Consider the following 21,360-nt stretch of genomic DNA (forward strand, 5'->3'; position numbering starts at 1 on the left):
AGAGATCGTAGTAAGAGCAGTAGTAGTAATAATAGTTGTGAATTAGTAGTAGTAGCGACAGTAGTAGCAGCAGTATTAACAGCAGTAGTAGCAGGTAGATGCCCCAGAAGTATCATCTTGATGCGCTAAGCTGCTCAAAAAAAAAAAAAATTGTTGATAGCCTACACCTGTATCAGCAATGTGTTTGCTATTGCAAGTTACCAATTGTTAAAATTTAAGGTTTTTATAGAAGGGATGGCTGTAAAAACTTTGTAGTAGGCTCATTCGATTGGAGGTTGGAATTGTTTAGAGTACCTCTCCATGGGGGAGGGGAGGAATTTTCCACGGGAGAAATTCTCCATGGGAGAGTTTTCCACGGGATAAATTTTCCATTGCGAACTTTCGGCGGTAGCAACTTTCCACTAGGGGTGGGGCTATTTGCTGGAAAACTTTTCCATGGATGAGATGAGGTCAGGTGTGATTTTACAGACCCTCAGAAATTAAAGTCTTTTTCAAATTCAAGTGCTATAAGAAAAAATTGTCCCCGTGACTCGTCCGAAAGTACTTTACAACTAGACTGGACTGGACTGGGAGAAATCTCCCTGAAGGGGGAGGGGGGGGGTAGTTTAAGTATAAAGAACTTTTCATGGAGGAATTGTCCGTGGAGAAAGAAATTTTCAAGGAGGGGGAGCCGGATTTTCTGGTAATATTTTAAAATAATCCGAAATTAAATATAAAAATAAGTTTTTTTCAACTGAAAATAATGAGCAACATCAAAACCTAAAACGAACAGAAATTATTATGTATATGAAAGGAGTTGACCCCTCCTCAAGATCTAAAGAAATTTTGTTTGGGGGAGGGCTTAGAGTGAGATTAGGGAAAAACCGCCTAAGCGGCCCTGAGGTGGGGGGGGGAGACGTATGCAATTATGAACTACTTGGAACAGTCTTGCTACATTTTTGTTGCAGCTGTCACTTGTTGCGGTCCATTTTGAGCAGTTCTCTGTTTGTTCGTAAATTTTTGCCCAATAGTAGGTTTTCTATTTCATCAATGCTTATACTACTTTATTGTATTTTAATCCTCAGATCAAAGAGATATCATTTTTTCCAAATTGTTAGAATTCTCAACATCACAGAGAAGCAAAAGAACGGGAATAAAACGCCAAAATCCCTCAGATTCTGCCGAAAATCGCGAAAGTAGGAGGCAATAGTAAGGGACCCCACAAGATCACCGATAAACCGACTATTAACCTTTTCATGACTTCGAAACTGGATTATCTAGTCTATCTAGCCTTGTTTTGGTCAGGACATTTTTGTCGTCCTATCCTCTCCCACCAGTTAAAAAGGGAAAGAGCTAGTTACATCCCTGAACAATGGAATGCCCAGGATCTCACTTTGGGGGGGGGGGGTTGAGTCTAGCTATAACAGAGTCATGAGAGCAAGAAGTACATTGATCATGAATCAATCAACAAATATTTATTTATAGACAAATAACAATTGAGGTAAAAAAAATTATTGTATACGCTATGATTCATAAGCTTAGCATGTGTGAGTCTACGACGCAAAGAGAAAATAAATTATACAACATCATTAAATTTTAAGAAGAACCGAAGAGAGAATACAGAAAAGAAACCTAAATAGAGTTGAAAAGGAAAAGAGATGTGAATTCAGGAGTTTCAGTGAAGGGAAGGGGGCTTTTCCCACCATTTTTTTCCTTTTCCCCTTTCCTTTAGAGAATTCGACGAAATTGAACTTAAAAAAAAGGCTTGAAGTAATAGAAATATCCGTTTCAGGCGAAAAGAGGGTTTAAGAATAGTATTTTCTGGCGCATGGTGGCGGAAACTTCAGAAATACGTGTCAATAAAAGTGCACTATTCCTTACATTTTAATCTTATACAACTATTTTAGGGAAGCAAATGATTTTAAAACTAATATTGACCTATTGTGCTTCGAATGTCTAAGTTTTACACAAGTTAGCATTAGGAAGCGACACTTTTTTGCTTTACTATTAAATTAACCGAGTAAATAGTCTGAATGAACTATCTTCCAAACTGATCAACATTTTCTTGAGCAAAGTACTTAACAATTTTAGAATTTACCACTAAAATGTCCATTTATTCTCACCTCCTCAAATATCCTTGCTAAAAAGCAAATAATTTTAAATAGGAAAATGAGTATTATTCTACGAAGCCACAAAACTCTTATAGACTAGCATTAAGAATCGTCACTTTCCGACTTGTCAAACAATTCGCGGTAACAAACTGTAAGTTAGGAGCGATGCGGCTCAATAATAACCAAAACTCTTAGAAACAGAGTTTTGATAACAATAGATACATTAAAAGAATCGAATTTTGATTCTGATTCAAAATATATAAAATTCATCAAATTTAATGGTTCCCATTAAAAGTTAAGAGCCTGAGAAAATTTGCCCATTTTGATTCGAAAGGGGGAAACACCCTTAAAACTTCAAGCGATCTTAACGAAATCATTCTATCAGATTCAAGATACCAGAGAACCCTACTCTAGAGGTTTGAAGCTCATATGTACAAAAATGTGGAATCTTGCATTTTTTGCCAGAAGAAAGATGTCGGATGCGTGTTTATTTGTTTTCATGTTTTTTCCCAGGGGTGATCGTATCGACCCAGTGGTTCTAGAATATTGTGAAAGGGCTCATTCGAATGGAAATTAAAAGTCCTAGGGCCCTTTTTAAGTGACCAAAAAATTTTGGTCGATTCCATTTCAAAATTTTGAGATAGCCATTTTGTTCAGCATAGTCAAAAAATATATTAACGATGTCTTCCAAGGTGACTTAACACCCACAGTTCTCGGGGGAAAAGGCTGCAAGTTATGAACTTTATGAACTTTACCCATTGTTTACATATAGTATTGGTTATTGGGAAGTGAAAAGACGTTTTCAGGGGGGATTTTTCTAGTGAAGGTGGGGAGTTTACGTGGGAAGATATTTTCAAGGAGGAATTTTTCAGGGGGGAGCCGGATTTTCCAGCATTATTTTCGAAACGATCAGAAATTAAATTAAAAAAACAAGTTTTGTTTCAACCGGAAGTAAGAAGCAACATTAGAACTTAAAACGATTAGAAATTATTACGTATATGAGGGGGAGGTCGCCCCCTCGTCAATACCTCGCTCTTTACGCTAAAGTTTTTTTAGTACTTTTTAAAGAGCTATTTATTCTGATTAAACGGTCTTAGTGATTCTGGAGTAATTCTTAAAGAATTGGAACAACATTCAAATTTTAGCGTAAAGAGCGGGGTATTGATGAGAGGGTGACCCCCTCATATGTGTAATAATTTCTGTTCGTCTTAAGTTTTAATGTTGCTCCTTGCATTTGGTCGATTTTTTTTTTCTTATTTAATAATTGACTAAAACTGGTAGTCTGTATGCCTCAAAGCAGGAAAAATTTCAAATTTAGCATGAAAAAGTGTTTTTTTCTTATTTCCTTTCATGGTTCTTTCTTTCATGTTCCCTTTGGGATGATTAAGTTCAGTGGTGTAAATTGAGAAAAATCTTGGGGGACGGGGCAAACTTCTAAATATCGCGGTGGAAAATTATGCATATTTTCCTCCTAAAAGCATATTTCTTGTGATATTAAAACTTAAATATAATAGTAGATACAGTATTTCCGGAAGAGGGGGGGGGGTGCTCAACTCGGTTACGACAAAAAAAAATAAACGCTTGTGTCAAGTAGCCTACTTATAGTTGCAGTCTAGGACATTAATCCCTTTCTTGTTAAATTTTTTAAAAATGTGCCGAAAAATCAAAAACATGCAGACTATATTAAATTAATAAAAAAGATTGGAGTGGCGAAAAATTTTTATAAACGACGAGAGGATAATTTGAAAAAGGTGTTTTCTGCCGTGAAGTGCGGAAATTTTAGAAATTTATCCCTTAAAAGTGTCATGCTGCTTGTATTTGCATTTTTAAACACTTATTTTAAAGTAGGTGAAACATAAAAATGAGAATTATGGCGCGAAGGGTCTAAGATTTCTAAATTTCAGGATTGAGGAATTTCATTTTGTTTATTTGAACAGAAATGAAATGAGTGGTCTAAGTAACAAAAACATGGTTTTGACTATGTCCAGGAAGTTGCAGAAATAAAAAAAAACAATGCTAAACTGTAAGAATCAAAATTATCAAAAGCCATAATTAGAGATTGCCAAAGAGGGTGGACGAAACCAAGCCCCTCTTTGACTTGGGGGGGGGGTCTATATAAACGTGGGGGACCATATAATCTCGCCCGTATTCTCCAAAAATATATAATATTAAAAACAGGCTATGCATTCTGAGAAAACAAAGCATCGTCTGTATAGGAAAGAAAAATATTTTGAACAATTATCTGCCTCAGTATATATTGACTGGGTTAAATTCCTCCATGATAAAATTTGTAATTGAAGTAGGAACTTAAGGGTGAAAATAAAGAGAAAAGAGTGACGTATTCTTGCAAGACCTCGGGTTTTGGAAAACAACAAGGAGGTAGCCAGGGTTGAACTTACACGTGCGTAATCTGGAAGAGTTGCCAAGGTGACGTTTCTTGAGAGGCATTTTTGGACATAAGAGTGAAATTCTAAACAACAGAATGATGGCTGTCTGTCACTTAGAAAACAAACTCGGTGCATAGCAGGAGCGAATCTAAAGCAAAATCTTGGGGGGGGGGAGAATGTGACAAGGGCACCAATGAGCAAAATCTTTGGGGGGGAGGGGGGGTGGCAATGTGACAATGGTACAAATAATTGACCAAATTGACAAGTTTATTCTAAAAAGAAAGAGTGAAAAAAGGAAAAAAACAGGGAAGAGGGCGCCAGAATAAATCTTGGGGGGTTGTAGCCCTCCGCCCCCCTGGATCCGCCGGTGGTCCATAGGTCTCATACAAACAGAGCTGAAGTTGTAAACAAAACTCTCTGGGAGGTTAGTTGCCCGTGTAGAAAGTGTTTAGTTTTGATCAATAACATTTACATGACATTCTGTCTTTGGGGTTGGTAAATACAGTAGAAAATTATTATAGGAATTCGACGAAGTCCTGTGGCGCTCACAATTTTCCTATTAGATACAATAATGGAAAACAACCTGTATTCGGCTTTTCCCTTGCCATCTGGTATCCCAACCCTATCTGAGAACAATGCAAAATCTTATATAGGGTTTGCCGTCAAAACCATTGTCTCATTTCCTACTTGTACTGTATACCACAAAATGCAAAGTTTTTCGTTGGAAAATGTTGATTCTTGAGCTGTTTTAAGTGTGCTAGTATGGTGTTCATTGATCAAGATTTTGATCTTAGGGGGAATGGTCAAAGTTCAGGGCCAGAGTCTGTATAATCTCTTCTCCACGCATGTTTCTGGCTCCAGAAGTGTGTTTTTCCAGCATGGATTTTGATGTTTGATGAGTATTAGTGCATGGTATTTCGAGATAACCAACTGTCAGTTTTTCAATAATCAAACAATTTTTGCCAGATTTTAAAGAATCTGTGAAAATGTATTTTAAATTTGAAAATAAATCTAATCTTGCTTTCAATTTTACTTTAATCATTGGAAATTACTTTTAAGTGAAGTTACGGAAAGTATTTGTATTTGTTTTCTATGCTAAAGTGTGAAGTCTTTTAACTCTCGCAAAGAATGAAGGCGCAAAGATAACCTACATAGATTTGCTCTTGAGTGTCTTCTGCTAACTCAAACACTTTTTAAGATTTTAAAAAGCCCATCATATATATTTCTACCATGGAAGCTTTATAGATTTAGCATATACTTGTTCCTGGTTTTCTGTCAAATGGCGAACGAAATAATGTAATTCAATTAACCTAGGATGATTTTTTTTTTTTACAGTGAATCTTCTCAAAAAGAATGGAAGGATAGTGGAAATAAAGAAAAAAAATGTTGGCTTTCCACTGTATGCCTAATTCTATTCTTCTTGAAGAAGTTTCACTTAGAAGAATTTCATAATGATTTATACAAAATTTCATTATTTTGTCACTCACTCAGCACAAGCCTGGGAAGAAGCACATACTAAATCTTTAAAGCTTCCTCGGAATTGTTATTTTCATCAGTTTTGATCCACAGGTCAACATATGTACTCTATTAACTTTTGAGTCTCAGTTAAATTAAACATTGGTTTAAAGTGGTTGTGGTTGTTGTAGTGGTAGTGGTTGTTGAAAATTAATCGTGGTTTTAAACAAACAGTGGTATTGGAGGTAAAATTAATGGTTTTTTTTTTTTTTTAGCTCAAATTGATTGTACTTGATGGACAACTCAAGCAGAAGTATTCCACAAAAGTCGAGTTTGATTTGGAATTAACAGAGTTTAGGTACAAGATTTTAAAACATTACCGCACATAGCAGTTGAGAGGAGGGAGTATGGGAGGCGCTCTCTTAGATTGGTCTGAAAACCCCCTCGCCTAGAAAAAGTTCCTGATGCATGGTGCGTGAAGAGATTTTTATTTGGTTTTGACCCCACCCCTTTCCTAAAATCTCTGTTTCTCTCCATACATATTATGTATGTGTGCATAGATGTCATTAAAGAAGATTAGCTTGCCAAATTTACTTATATTTCGTCCAGATAAATTTGTAGTACCTTAATTTTCTCCAATTTCTGCTTTTTTATGCTACTCTTGTTGTTGTCACAATCATGGGTGCACAAAGCTTAGAGCATAAAGGGGAAGGTTGGGAATCCAGTTTTTCTCCAGCGATGGTGGGGATTAAATGCCCAAAAAAGTGCATTTTCATCCCTCCATTTCTTTTTGGGAATGTGTCCTTCGATTCGTTTTTGGAGAAGAAATTTTAAAATTAAAGGGAACTCTTCGATATTTTAGCTCACTGTTCTTGAAATTTACTTAAGTTTGTTGGATGCAGTATTGGCAGAGGAATTTCTTTCGTTAAATTTGTCGTCTTAAGTAATGTTCTTTTTTGCCTGATTAAATATAATTTTAAAGCCGATCAGGAAAATCTTATTTGTAGAATTTCAAGTCTGCCACCTGAAAAATGTGTTTTGGCTGTATTTGGCCCAACGCCTTTTTTTACATTAGGTCCCCATGATCCTGGGACTTGCGGTTGTAAGTTTCAAACCGATCGATCACCATACATTTTTCTGACTATTTTCGGCCCTCTAGCACCCTCTCCTTCTGAACAAAAATGTATGGCCCCCTTTGTCCAGAAAAGGCTCCTTATAGCTTTCATTCGTTTTATTCATTCGAATGGGAATCTAAAGTTCTAGTTCCCTTTTTAAGTGACTAAAAAGATTGGGGGGGGGGGGCGGGGGCAGCTAACCTTCTCCCATGTCCCCTTTTCTCCAAAGACACTCGGTCAAAATTTTGGGATAGCCATTTGATTCAGCATATTTGAAACGTCCTATAACTGTGCATTTGGAAATTAAAAGATGCCTTAGAGTTCCTGGGGACAGGGCTGTAAGCAATGCAACTTTCCCATTGCTCACATATAGTATCTTTTATTGGCAAGTATACGGAATTTTTGATTTTCTAAGTGGAGAATTTTCTATGGGAAGGAAATTAGCCAAGGGGAATCATCTAGGGGAAAGTTCACACAGGGGAAGGAGGGAAGGGGATTTCCTGGTATTTCTTGAAAACGATCCGAAATTAAATATAAAAAAATTCTTTTCAACTGCAAGTAAAGAGCAGCATTAAAACTTAAAACGGACAAAAATTTTTCCGTACATGAGGGACGCTGCCCTTTCCTCAACCTCGCTCTTCATGCTAAAGTTTGACTTACTGTCACAATTCTTTAAGTAAGACTGCTCAAGCACAAGAGCCGTTGAATTCGAATGAGAAGTATTTTTAAAGAATTTTAAGACTCCAGTGTTAAATTAATAAGAAATTCAGCAAGTCATTATAGCCGTTAATAAGATGTTAAACCTATTGAATTCTATGTATTTGGAATCAGTATCAAATTCTTTTGACATATCTATTGTTATCAAAATTCCTTTTGTTTAGAGTTTTGGTTGCTATTGGACAGAGTGGCTCCTTACTTACAGTTCGTTAGCATGAACTGTTTGAACTGGTCTTGGATTACATATTTTGCCTTATTTGCTTGGTTTTGTCTCTGGCCTAGTATCTTTCATGCTTTACCAGTCAAAATCTTTTAGGACAAAGAGAGGGGTCATAAGAAAAAGCAATGATGTGATTGTGGCTCCCGTTTTGATGTGGGTGAAAGCTCTTGACCTTGCTCTTGATAAAATCAGGGCTTCTGGTTGTGACCTTTCGTTGGTCACAGGAATATGCGGATGCGCCCAGGTAAGTGTATTAAAGATAATTTTTATGATTAGAGTTTAGGATCCCTGTGTATATTTTTGCATTTTATTTTTTTGCTCTCCTTTGGTCTTCAACAAAAAATATATCAACGAAAAAAAAATACAATATTGATATCATTCCATAGCTAATATTTAACTATATCCATCTGCCAGATAATATAATAGAAATTCGGTAAATATATTTTTTTAGATTGAAAATCGGTCGAAAATTGTTGAAAAAAAGGCCTTTTCCCCCAGAAAAAATTTAAGTAATATCATAATTCTGGCTCGGTGAATGGATAGATCAGACAGTAGTGAATCTAATGATATAAGTATTTTCTCCTCGTTGTGCAAGTTAGAGCTGTGGGATTGTTGTAAAATTTCGTGTTTCAGAGCGACCATATACCTTAAAGTAGCCAAGCACTAGCCATTTTCCTTAACTCTATAAAGCGTACAACAGAGAAACAAGACAAATGATATTAAACTTTGATTTTTGATCTTATTGTATTAATTGTTTGGTCAAACAGTGTTTTAATGTGCTTGGCTTTTAAAAGTGTAATAAAGTAGTTAAGCTTGTGAAAGTTTGAACAGTTAACGCTTTAAATAGGGTTGAAGTAATGCAATCTCTGGCTAATTATGTCAAGATACTGATTTTACAGTTAATATTGTTCATGAGACAATTAATGGCTGATTTGGCATAAAGCCAAATTTGTAGGAGATATTCTAGAAAATACATTTACAAAATATCCCTACTAATCCCGAACTTGCCCAAATTTTAAGTTGTCAAGACCATTAAAATGGAAAATTTGTTACTTAAACAATTATCCGTATGGAGTTTTTGTCTCCTGATGAATTATATCTGAAAAAAAATTTCTTAGTTCATCATTAATTTATTTTCATGACCTCATTTTTTCACTTCTTCTTTAAAAAAATCTAAGTTGTTGCTACCAAACAGTCACTAAAGTTGAATCTTTGGACGTTGGCTGTACAAACTTTATGATTTTTTTTCTGGATCAAATTTTTTGCCGAGGCAACCATCTGTTTAAAATTTGTATCGCATAGACAATTGTTGTGAGACAGCTGAATAGGTGTATTTCTTTGAAATTTGCACCCCTTAAAGGGTTTTTCGGGGGGAGAAATATGATCCTACTTTTATTGTGGTTGTTTGTAGCTATTCATATTTCATATATTGAATGTCTTTTGTTATCAGCTCGGTGGATGTCTTTGCAAAAAGGAACTTCATAAGAAGACAGCATCTAGGAGACCAAGTTTTTGGATTTTTCTGTGCTAGTATATTGTTTACTTGAAGTAAATAGTTTTAATAATTAAGAAGTTTGTCACTTTTTTTGGTCATGAAAAGCGCTCTTATTGACTCTATCCTGCACTAACGCTAAATTTCCGTTTACTGATTAAAGGGAACAAGTACGAATGCTGGCCAAGAAAAAGAGAAAAGCCACAATTCAGACCATTGTTTAGTGAACAAACTGCCTTGAAGAATTTCAAGATAGGTATGCCATTGATCACAAATTTCACCTGTTTAAAATACTGTTCTGTATAACTATTTTAAAACAGCTATTACTTTCTAGCAACATGGCAGTGTTTACTGGAAGAGCAAGTCTTCTGATGTGTTAAGTAACTTAGATCCTGGAAGATTTCTTCACGCCCAACTTGCTTCAGCTTTTTCGCTTATGGAGTCTCCTGTTTGGATGGATTCAAGCACGTCTTTATACTGCAGAAAATTAGAGGATTATTTTGGTGATGCTGAGGTAACAAACAGAAATTTTAAACATAAAGTTTTGTAACAAAGAAATTTGTTCAATCTGTCGAATCCCCGTGTATTTTTTTGCACTGAGTTAGGACTTTTAATTAGTTTTAACGAGGTCAAAGAAATTCTGCAGCTTGGACTTAGCTTGTGTTTTATCAAACAGTTCGTGGTAACGAACTGTAAGTAAGGAGCGACCCGGCTCAATGGTAACCGAAACTCTATAAAACGGGTTTTTGATATCAATAGATATATCAAAAGAATCATATTTCAATGCTGATTTCAAATATATAACTTTCATCAAGTTTAGTGCGACCCATCAAAAGTTACGCGCCTGAGAAAATTTGGCTGATTTTCGAAAAAAGGGTAAAAGACCCCCGGAAAGCGAGAGAACCTTAATGAAAATCACATCAGCATATTAAGAGGATTAGAGAGCCCGACTGTCGAGTTTTCAAGCGCCTACCTACAAAAATGTGGAATTTTATATTTTTTGCCAGAAGAAAGATCACGGATGCGTGTTTATTTGTTTGTTTTTTTGTTTGTTTTTTGTTTTTTTTTTCCCCAGGGATGATCGTATCGACCCAGTGGTCCTAGAATATCATGGGAGGACTCATTGGAACGGAAATGAAAAGCTCTAGTGCCCTTTTTAAATGACCAAAAAATGGAGGGCAAATAGGCCCCGTCCCACGCTTATTTTTTTCCCAAAGTCACCCGATCAAAATTTTGAGATAGCCATTTTGTTCAGCGTGGTCGAAAATATGATAATTATGTCTTTTAGGGTGACTTAATCCCCCGAGGTTCCCAGAGGGAGGGCTAAAAGTTATGAACTTTACCCAATGTTAACATATAGTACGAGTCTTGGTTTTTGGGATGTATACTGATGTTTTCTGGTGGTTTTTTTTGTGTTAGTGGGTGGTATGGGTGGGTCGGTGGTTATGTTGGAGGATCTGTTGATGAAGGAAGTTTTCATGGGGGAGGGGAAATTGCCATGAAGGGGGTGCCGGACTTGCCTGCATTATTTATTGGTTATTGGGAAGTATACAACCATTTTCAGGAAGGATTTTTTCTGGAGGGGGGGGATAGAGGAGGGGGTTACTCTGGAGAATATTTCCGTAGAGGATGTTTCTTGGGGGGAAGAGACAGTTCTAGGAAGGGGGCACCGGATTTCAAATCTTTATTTAAAAAACGAGCAGAAATTAAATAAAAAAAACAAGTTTTTTCAACTGAAATGTAAGAAGGAATATTAGAACTTAAAACGAACAGAAATTATAACGTATGTGAGGGGGTTGTGCCCCAACGCAATACCTCGCGCGTTAAGCTAAAGTTTTTTTTAGTGCTTTAAAAAGAGCTATCTATTCGGCCTCTGTTATTCAGGGGTTTGTGAATCAAATTTTTTTTAAACTTTCAACGTAAACAGCTTTGTATTGATTAAGAAGACACCCGTCGCATACGTCTCGTCATATGTACGTAATAGAAAATACAAGAAAAAAAAACAAACGATACAGCTCAATAGTAATCGAAACTTTTAAAAACGTAATTTTGATATCAATAAATGTGTCAAAAGAATGTTTTTATAATGTTGATTCTAAATATATAAATTTTATTAAGTTTAGTATTACTCATCAAAGGCTAAGCGCCTGAGAAAATTTACTCGATTTTTTAAAGAGAGGGGAAACATCCCCTACAAGTGAAAGAATTTTAATGAAAATCCCACCGTCAGATTCAGCGTATCAGAAAACCCTATTACATAGGTTTTAAGCTCATATCTGCAAAAATCTGCGACTTTGTATTTTTTGCCAGAAGAAAAATATACGAATATAGAAGTTAGTTACGTAAGTTAATTTGTAAAGACATCCATTTAGCAAAAGAAAAGTAAAATTCTTATGCAAATAAAAGCTGCATTAACTAAAAAACCATCAGAAATTAAATAAAAAAAACAAGTTTTTTAAACAGAAAGTAAGGAGCGACATTACAACATAAAACGCCCAGAAAGTATACCTTATATGACAGGGGCCGTCCCCTTCTCACCGACTCACTCTTTGAGATAAAGGTTGACTCTGTCTCAAAACTTTTTTTTTTTAAACAATAAAAAACTTTAGCTTAAAGAGCGAGGCGTTGAGAAGGGGACAGCCCCTTTAATATACGGAATAATTTCTGGTTGTTTTAAGTTTTAATGTCGCTCTTTACTTTCAGTTAAAAAAATTTGTTTTTTTTATTTAATCCAGTTAAGACTGGCCTTGTATTTATTATTTGCACCAAGTCAATTTGTAGCTTGGACTTGGCTAGTTTATGCCATAGTTTTTGACTGAGCTCGTTTTGATATTTGAGTCAAGACTTAATTCATTTTACCACCGAATATGGTCGTGACTTATTTAACCAAGTCAAGATTTAGCTGGTTTTGCTTCGGATCGGTCTGCCATTTTGACTTGTCTCGTTTTACATGGAGTAACGCTTGTTTTTTTAAATTGAGCTAGGACTTGGTTGTTTTTTAGTCACAACTTGGCTCACTTTTGCTGTGAAACAAGATCTATCTCGATGATTCATCGAGTTACACTCGTTTTTGGGTGTTGTTTTTAGAAGTTGGTTTTTGCAAGATTGTTCTTGCACTGCTTTGCGGAAGTTATGTAGCCTGAATTGACCATCTTTTTTTTACCAAGAAAGGATTTTGCTTGTTTTTACACTGAGTCAGGATTTAGTTTATTATGTAGTCTGTTTTAACTGGATTAAAGTATTGCATTGAGCTTTGAACAGATTTTTGTTCGCCAACGTTTGATCATATCCATTCTAGCTTCTTTTCGTTCTCTATAGGAATGACTGCTTACGTCAGATAATTATTTGTTTCCGGATCATATACCGTACTCCAATTTTACCGCTGTTGATCCCGGTTTGGAAGAAGCTGCTTTGCTCAAATGGGCATCTTTAAAGTCTATATTTATTTTTTTAGAAGTTGGCCCAAAGAACAGGCTCAAGAGCCTATGAACGGTTTACAGCTAGTCAAATTTCTAAAGTGTATGATACTCAGCCTGGAATCTATCAAATAACTGAGGTAAGTTTAATAGGTTAGAATATGGTAAATAAAAAAAAAATCCATAGAATTATGATGCTAGAGTGTTTTTCCAGTCTTTATGGTCCAAAACTTTTTTAATTTGATTGCAACTGGCCAAGGCATAGGGGAAGGTTTTCTTTTGGGGGCTTAAAGTTTAAAGTTTTCACTCTTAATACCTCTAAACAGATAGAAAGATACGTTAATTTTTTATGAGGTTGGGCTTACCCATCAAAGTAAATAATGGGACGAAGATCTTTTAGGGCGCTCTTTTTAAAGGCATTTTCTGTCGATAATTGTTTGTATTTGGTAACTACTAATTTATTAAAAGTTATGTGTTAGAATCAGCAAAAAAATTTGATTTTTATTTCACTGTTTTAGCAAGGAAATCGTGTTGATGGTGGTAGGACTCCAGAACCTAAAATGGTCACATCAGTAAAATCCTGAATATTTGGACCCTCAAGGAAAAAGGAATCATACGGTATCCTTAAACATAACTGATGTAATAATTAAATTGAAAAGTAACAAGTAAAGTCAATTACTCTTAAATTTTGACCGTAGCTGCCTTCGATTAAAACAACTAAACAAAGTCGGCCTTATTATCCATATAGAATCAAAACTTTGTATATTTTCTACAATATACTCTCCCATGAAGCCCAATGAACGTTTGCTTAAAATATTCCCTATGAAAGGCGTGCCTTATATGACTTTTGATTTAATTCTCCTGCTGAGATGCCGCCAGCGGCGAAAGAGCGGATACTAACGTTCTCCAGTAAACCCGGTCTTGTGTCGCCGTGGGTGCATCTCCAGGTCTTATTCTTGCCTTGCTTAGGAAATGATGTAGGCTATCGGACCATCTTGTTCTTTGGTGACCATGTGGTCGTCTGCATCCAGTGACTAAAGGGTTAAGTCATATGGGATGCGACAAGAGTTTTTTTCTGACATTGTGACACCATCTCAGTGTACATTTTGCCTACTCAGTGTCCTTGTTTTGTGTCTTTTTTTAGTCATGACATGCTAATGCTAGCTCCAGGTATTGTAGTGAATAAATACATTCTATATTCTATTGCGCAACTTGCAGGGAGAATAGAATCTGCAAAATCGTATATTCACATAGTGTTTTTTTTTACATATAGATAGTTTTGTAGATATAGGTAGTGTAGTATATATTTTATTTTATACTTCCGAAATATCCGTCTCTTTTTTCTTCTTTTCCAGATACATTCTTATTCGTTCGTTTTGCTATATTTGTTATACGGTAACCATATAAATTTTAACGTTTATGTTCACATATTTATGAGAATTGGGTTTGTTCAGTTCAAATTCTTGACCCAACGAATGAATTCAGCAAAATCTGTTACCCTCGTGGTTACAACGAATAAAGCAGAGAAACTAAAATTAAAGAAAAACACATACTGAAATCAGGTTAAAAGACCGGTCGAACCTAACGAAGGCATTCAGGAAAAACCTTTCAGCATTTATCGAATCCTAAAAAAAATTCCCCTTGAAACGTTTGTCTCATATAGCTAAAAAAATTTAGCGTCTGTGTTGAGATATTTATGAGAGTTGGCTTTCATCTGTTCACATTCATGACCCAACGAAGAAATGGCTGGAATTTTTATCCCTTCTGGTATTTTTATTTCGCCTCATTTGCAGTACTTTTGGTAACCATAATACACACTTTCAGATATTAAAAGGCGATATTTTTGGGCTGGCTAACTTGTCTGACTTAGCCTGCTATCTGATATTATTGACTAGTGCAGAACTGCCAGAATGATATTCGCAAAATTTAAGAATTTGCTAGACTGAGAAGACTGCTAGACTAGACTGAGTTGGCTGCCAGTGGAAAGTTTTCCTGGCTGGAGTTTTTTAGCGTCCAATTCAAGTCATAACCCTCATGGCTTTAAAATAACCTATGAATTTTGCTGTTTTCATTTTTTGCAGACCGTTAATTTCATGAGATAAATAGTATTTTTGAAAATCTCGTAAAATTAACTGAGACCCATTTACTAATACTAATTACTGAGTCGAAGCATGTTCAAATTTCAAATATTTTGCTTATTCTATGGATTTTGCAGAAAATTGTCTCATATGTGCTCTTTCCATTGAATATTTTACAATTGGTACAAATTTTGCTGTTAGCACAACTTGTTGCGGATATTGCTCTTAAATACTGGTTAGCTCCGGTCGAGTTTTATGCGCATGTAGCCTGGTAAATGTAATCATATCCCATTTCAAAATATTTTGTTTTTAAATTGATGCATTATTTCTTTTTAGCGTATATCATTGATAAGCAGTTTCCTTGCGAGTGTTTTTATCGGAGGCTATGCATCAATTGACCTAAGTGATGGTTCTGGTATGAATCTTCTGGATATCAAAAATAAAAATTGGTGTACAGAAGCATTAGAGGTTTGACTTTCTTTTTCGAAGCTTCTCTTTCTTTTGCTGTAACTTCTACATGTGGTTGACTGCCAGGGAACTTACGTTTTTCATAATAAAGTGACTATCTGTTTCAATTCGTGACAGGAATGACGTCAATAATAGGCATTATTATCTATGTTGGTGGGTGTTTGTGAAACAAGGTAGTAGAAGGTTGTTTTTGGATTCAAATACATTTTGTCGCAGCTAGAAAGTAGCGATTGCACAGCAACGTGGCAATCAGAAAGTAGGCTGGATAACACTGACAAAATTTTTGATATTTATAATTAGTTTTGAGATGCTCATACCAGATATTATTGGTATAAGGGAAAGCAATGAGTAATATCAATTAACACAAATATGGAAAAGAAAATGGCCATTTAAATGGTCTTCTTTGACTGTTGCCTCAATTTTTTTTTTCAATTTGTCTTGTAACTTCGGTTTCACTCTGATATCTAAAACCCATTATTGACTAATGAAGATTGTGTTTTAAATAAAACCAAGTCCTTTTTGTCGTTTTTAAAGTACTAATATCCCAATGTAGCGGAAACCTAGGAATTCTCAGCGTACATTGTAAGGGTCAAATATTACAGCAGTTGATGCGCTGTTACCGGATTACTTAAAAATAAAATTTTTCCAAAAGAAAGTATTTCAGTATTGTGACCTGTGACCCCATCTGTTACCGGATTACTTAAAAATAAAATTTTTCTTATAGAAAGTATTTCAGTATTATAACCTACAACGAGCAGATATATAGGCAAAGGAGCCAAATTTTGTATGAAAAGACATCACTATGACTACTTAAATAAACCTTGAACAAACTGAAATTAATATGAATAATCAAGCCAAGTTTAAAACGAAAAGAATTTACTGGAAATACAGGTGAGACCCCTCCAAGGTTTTTTCCCATTAAGCGTTTAGTAGATTGAAACGCCTTCATAAAAAGCTCAAAAACATGCGTATGACTCTGTACACCAAAAATGAACAAAATTGACTTACAACAGACTACCAAGCTTGAAAACACTAGAAGTCAGTATCAATAAACGAATGAGACCCAAAACTAACAGAAATTGGAGTAAGTCACACTTAGAACAAGCATGTATTAGTCTGAGGAAGGTTCTAAACCCCTATGCTTTCTAAAAGCGAGAATATAATCTGTACTTTACTGAAAAATATTCAAATGAATTTACTGAAAAAACTGTGCATTGTCAATTTAATATACATATGCTGATATTTATTCTTTAAAATCTTAATTAATTCTTGATTTCTTAAAATTATAAAAATCAAAACATTTAAAAGAATTTTTTCAGTAAAGTACAATTATATTCTGGCTTTTAGAAAGCATAGGGGTTTTGAACCCTACTCATATTAATTTTTGCTCGTTTTGAGTTTGACTCTGCTAATTATTTTAATTTCTGTTTGTTTTGGGTTTTATTTATTTATTGATTCTGATTTGTAGTAGTTTTATGCTTTGTAGATTGTTTGATTCTATTTTTGTTGATTTTGGTTTAATGGAGTTCTTTACTTTTTTTTAAAAACTTATTCTGTGGAAAAAGTTTTTTAAATTAATTTCTGTTCGTTTTATATTGACAAAGTGTTTTTCAGGGACTAAGAAATAATAGTTTGAGTCATCCCGGTTGCTTTCTATAAGTCTGTTGTTTTGCCTGCTGTTTATGTGCTGAAAATACTTTTTCAGCAATTATTACCGACACAAACTCTTTTGAAAGTCATGACGAAAATAACTGTGCTATAGCCGGGTGAACGTGCCCTCTAATTTACCTCACAAACGAAAGTCAATACCATTCCCCCAAAAAATACATTTATGCTCTTTCGCAACCTGGATACACTTACACTCTTTTGGTTTAGTAAAATTTTAAGAGCATGAGTAGTAATAGAAGTAGCCCCGAAAATTTGAACTTAATACCCTCAGTCGTTCTTGGTATATTGGTGAAATGTCTTATTGGCAACCAGTATACAAACAGTGTGCTTTGATTTCATTTTAAAGCAACATTTAGTTTAATTTTCAATCAAATTAGCTCCTTTAAAATATTATTTGAAAAAACTACGTTTTCTAAAGAGTTAAAGAGGCTGAGTCACAAGTTCGAACCTTAAAACGTACAGGGATTAGGAGGTACAGTTGGGAGGCTGCCGCCCCCCAAACCCCCCACTTTTGCAGCCTCTTTTGTTAAGATTTTTATTTTGGGGGTCTCCCGCCCCCCACAACCCCCGCCTTTTCCCTTGCAAAGAAATGCTTTGTAAAACGAATGAAGTCTGCTTGAATATTTTCCGTAAAGACATCCTCTAGCATCTCTTTGATTAAAAACAGCACCGAGCCTGTTTGCTGGATTTGTTACAAAACATTTTTCTCTAACGAATAACAAGCTATAATGTGAGAAACTTAACAATTTTGAACTGAAAAACCAAGGAACAGAAGAAGGGCTCAGCATAAACAAGCAGTTTAGGTTCAGGCAGATTCAGGTTCATCTATTTTTCCATCATACATAATCACACTGAATACATAACTATACCTGGCACAGAGACAAGTTTGTAGTTATAACTGTAACAGACTGAGTTGTCATTGCCAAATTCTCTGAAGATAAAAAAAAAAATGCCGTTGAAACAGTTTCAATCGTGTTGGTACGACCAACTGATTGCAGGCTAAAGGACTTAAAAAACCTTAACAAAAGAGGCTGCAAAAGCGGGGGGTTTAGGGAGCGGCAGCGCCCCAATTCTACTTCCAAATCCCGGTAAGGTGTAGGGTTAGAACATGTGACTCAGCCTCTTTAATTCCTTGGAAAACGTAGTTTTTTTTCAAATAATTTCTGCACGTTTTTGTACAGTTTATTACTTATTATTGCTTGACTAACTGTTAGCTGATCGTGTCAGGAGTTAAAGTTGGGGGGCTGCCGCCCCCCAAACCCTTCGTTTTTGAAGTTTCTTTTGTTAAGGCTTTTAATTCCTCAATACTCAGATCAAATGCACAGTAAGTTTTTCTTTTTCCAACTTTTCTTCGAGCATGCGTGTATATGGCATGTTATCAAAGCATTGGAGACTTACCTATAATCTGAAGGCCGACTGTGATATTCTTCTGGAGACGCATGTTGAGCCTAATGATTTAAAAAAGAAACGGAGTTTCTTTTTTAAACTTTAAATTTAAGAGATACTACTTTAAATTCAATATATTAAAAATTTACTCTGACGGGGAATCGAACCCGGGTCTTCCGCATGACAGGGAGGAATAGTGACCACTGTACTATCAGAGACTCTTGTTTAGTTATTTTTATTGGATCGGCAACAGAAAAAACCCAACGGTTTTTTTGTCAAAGTCTCTGCAATCTATTTTCGACGCAAGCAAATACAAAGTAAGATTTTCGTTTTTCGACAAAAAAAACTTCTGGGAAAGAGCTGGAATTTTTGGAAGCTAGCAGTCGATTTTTTCAGGTAAAGAGGAGTAATTTGATCTAATTTGATAATGAAATACTATGCTTTTAGGAATTTCAAAAATTAACAAGGGCTCTTATAGGAAAACGAGGCTTTTTGTAAATGTAAACTCGGGGGATAATGTTTTCGGTCTGAAAATATCAAAAGGTCCTAACAGGCCGAATTCCGGTTCGAATGAGTCCTCATTCACCCGGATCCGTTGCCAACTGTGGCCTGTAGGCGTGGCTGATAAAAAAAAAATAATTTGATGAACATTAATTGGCTATATTTGGTTTTTGGAAAACAGGGAAGGAGTGATCGGATTGAGCTGAAATTTTGAGGATAAGCTCCCAGGCCCTAGGAAAGCTCGGACGATCGGACAACGTTAAAGGGGGGCTGTGGTGGGAGGGTTGAAACTTCCGTCCCACTTTCCCCCATGAAGATAAAGTCAGAGGGGGGTGAAATTTTGCCTGTTTCTTAGTTTGAGCTTAGGCTACAAAATGCGATCACCGCCGTCTCTCTGCGACCGCTAGGACCGGAAATCGCTTAACATTGTGGTTTGTCGCCTCTTTAAAGAGGCACAAGTGTGCCTCCTTGATCAATGATACTATTAGCTTTGATAGAGCATCGCTGCCTTTGTCCTTATATGCCCTATAGTGCTTAATATATGCCCATTTTAATACCTGCATTCATATAGGTTTTTCGTTTAATTGAAACTCCTCCTAAAGGTTCCCTAAAAGTTTCAACTTAATGCCATTAGTGTCGCTAGTTACAGTAACCGTAAAAGCATACTTAACCGTGTCTTTTGGCTAGCTCAAAATCCACAATCTATGAAGGTATCAAAGTGAAATTTTCAGAGAATATTTCTATTGTATGGATGACAACCTGCCATCCGTATGCAGGTTGTTAAAAGGGCATAACAGCAATATCTTAGGAACAGTTTCGTGTGTGAAATTAAAACTTACACGCTTGTTCTGGGAAATGTTGAACTAACCAAAAGACAATATTTGCATCATAATACTAATGCTTCTACTCCTACAACTACTGCTACTATTACTATTACTGCTACTACTACTACTGCTACTAAAATATTAACTGTACTCCTACTGATACTATTACATTCACTGGTGCTACTACTACATCAAATAAACCTAAGGGTATTAAGGTGAAAAGATTGGGCAATATAGTAACTGTATTGAAATAAATTGAAATACACTATGCCCATACAGGTTATCGAGGACGTATCAGCAATGCTTCAGGACCGGTTGTTCGTATTAAGTTAAAAATTTCATCGTGTGTTGAAGGGGATGTTGAAAAAAGAGGGTGTTATTTACGTACTGCTACTAATGCTACTACAACTATTGCTACGCATAATTACTGAAATTTTCAACAATGCTGAAAAAATTAGTGTGTCAAAACTTTGTTTGGATATTTGTTGTGGGAAATGATGGGCTTGGGGTCTCTCAAATCACTTTGACTCTTAAAAAGGGCACTATAACTTACAATTTAAAATCAAATGAGACCAAATGAATTTAATACGACCACCCATTCCGTAAAAACCTTATATGACCCCAGGGCATAACTTAAAGCCCTTGCCCCATGGCTCTTTGGGGTTGTGCCAACACTGGAAGCATTTTTATATTTCTTTGGACTATTTTAAACAAAATTGCCATCGCACAATTTCAATCAGATGAATTTGGTGAAAAGAGGGGTGTTTGGGTGGGGGGTGCTGCTTGACCTCCCTCAATATTGACTCTTAAGAAGGAACTAGAGTTTCCAATTTCAACCAAATGAGCCACCTCTAAAGCTTATACAACCATTCCTTTCATAAGAAACTTAAGTGCCCCAGGGGCATAGCTTACAACCCTCGTCCTCAGGCTCTGGTGGTTTGTATCAACCTCAAAAGCCTTGTTATATGCTATTTGAACTATTTTGAATAAAGGACTATCAAAATATCTATTAGATACATCCCAGGAAAACACGACGTGTTTGTGTGTTTTTGTGTGTGTGTGTCAGTGGGGGGGGGGGGGGTCTGCGCTCTGATCACTTTCACTCTTAAAAGGGGCACTAGAACTTATTATTACGAATTCAATGAGTCCCCTCCAAAGTATATATGGCCATCCTTTTTACAAGAACCTTAAATGTCCAAAGGGCATAACTTGCAACCCTATCCCTGAGAGCTGTAGGGGGGGGGAGGTTGTCCTTCCTCACAGACATAATTTCTAAAATCTTCAACTACGATGAATAAAATTGTTATCTCCAAATTTTGATTGGAGGTGTTAAGTCAAATGATGAGCGTAGTGCTCTCAAATCACTTTGACTCTTAAAAAGGGCACTATAACTTCCAATTTCAAATCAAATAAGCCTATCTAATGTTTATACGGCCGGCCATTCCATAAAAACCTTATATGCCCTCATAAAATAACTTACAACCCTATCCCTAGGGCGCTGGGGCGTTGTGTCATTCCTAGAGACAGCATTATATGTTCTTTG

The 21,360-nt window shown here is 35.8% G+C and overlaps 1 protein-coding gene across 1 annotated transcript in view; it reads left to right on the forward strand.

The window, feature by feature from the left end:
- Positions 1 to 21,360, forward strand: part of LOC148948676 (xylulose kinase) — a 49,748-nt gene that overhangs the window by 12,176 nt on the left and 16,212 nt on the right. Inside the window, exons 2-6 of the mRNA XM_089094992.1 lie at positions 6,208 to 6,290; positions 8,081 to 8,228; positions 9,811 to 9,990; positions 12,931 to 13,032; positions 15,307 to 15,438. Coding sequence (XP_088951118.1) covers positions 6,208 to 6,290; positions 8,081 to 8,228; positions 9,811 to 9,990; positions 12,931 to 13,032; positions 15,307 to 15,438 — 645 coding nt within the window. The remainder of the gene's footprint in view (positions 1 to 6,207; positions 6,291 to 8,080; positions 8,229 to 9,810; positions 9,991 to 12,930; positions 13,033 to 15,306; positions 15,439 to 21,360) is intronic.

The sequence above is a fragment of the Artemia sp. Qi Xiang Cuo genome, chromosome 9 (genome assembly GCF_049724085.1).
Source record: "Artemia sp. Qi Xiang Cuo chromosome 9, ASM4972408v1, whole genome shotgun sequence".
NCBI classification, from domain to species: domain Eukaryota; kingdom Metazoa; phylum Arthropoda; class Branchiopoda; order Anostraca; family Artemiidae; genus Artemia; species Artemia sp. Qi Xiang Cuo.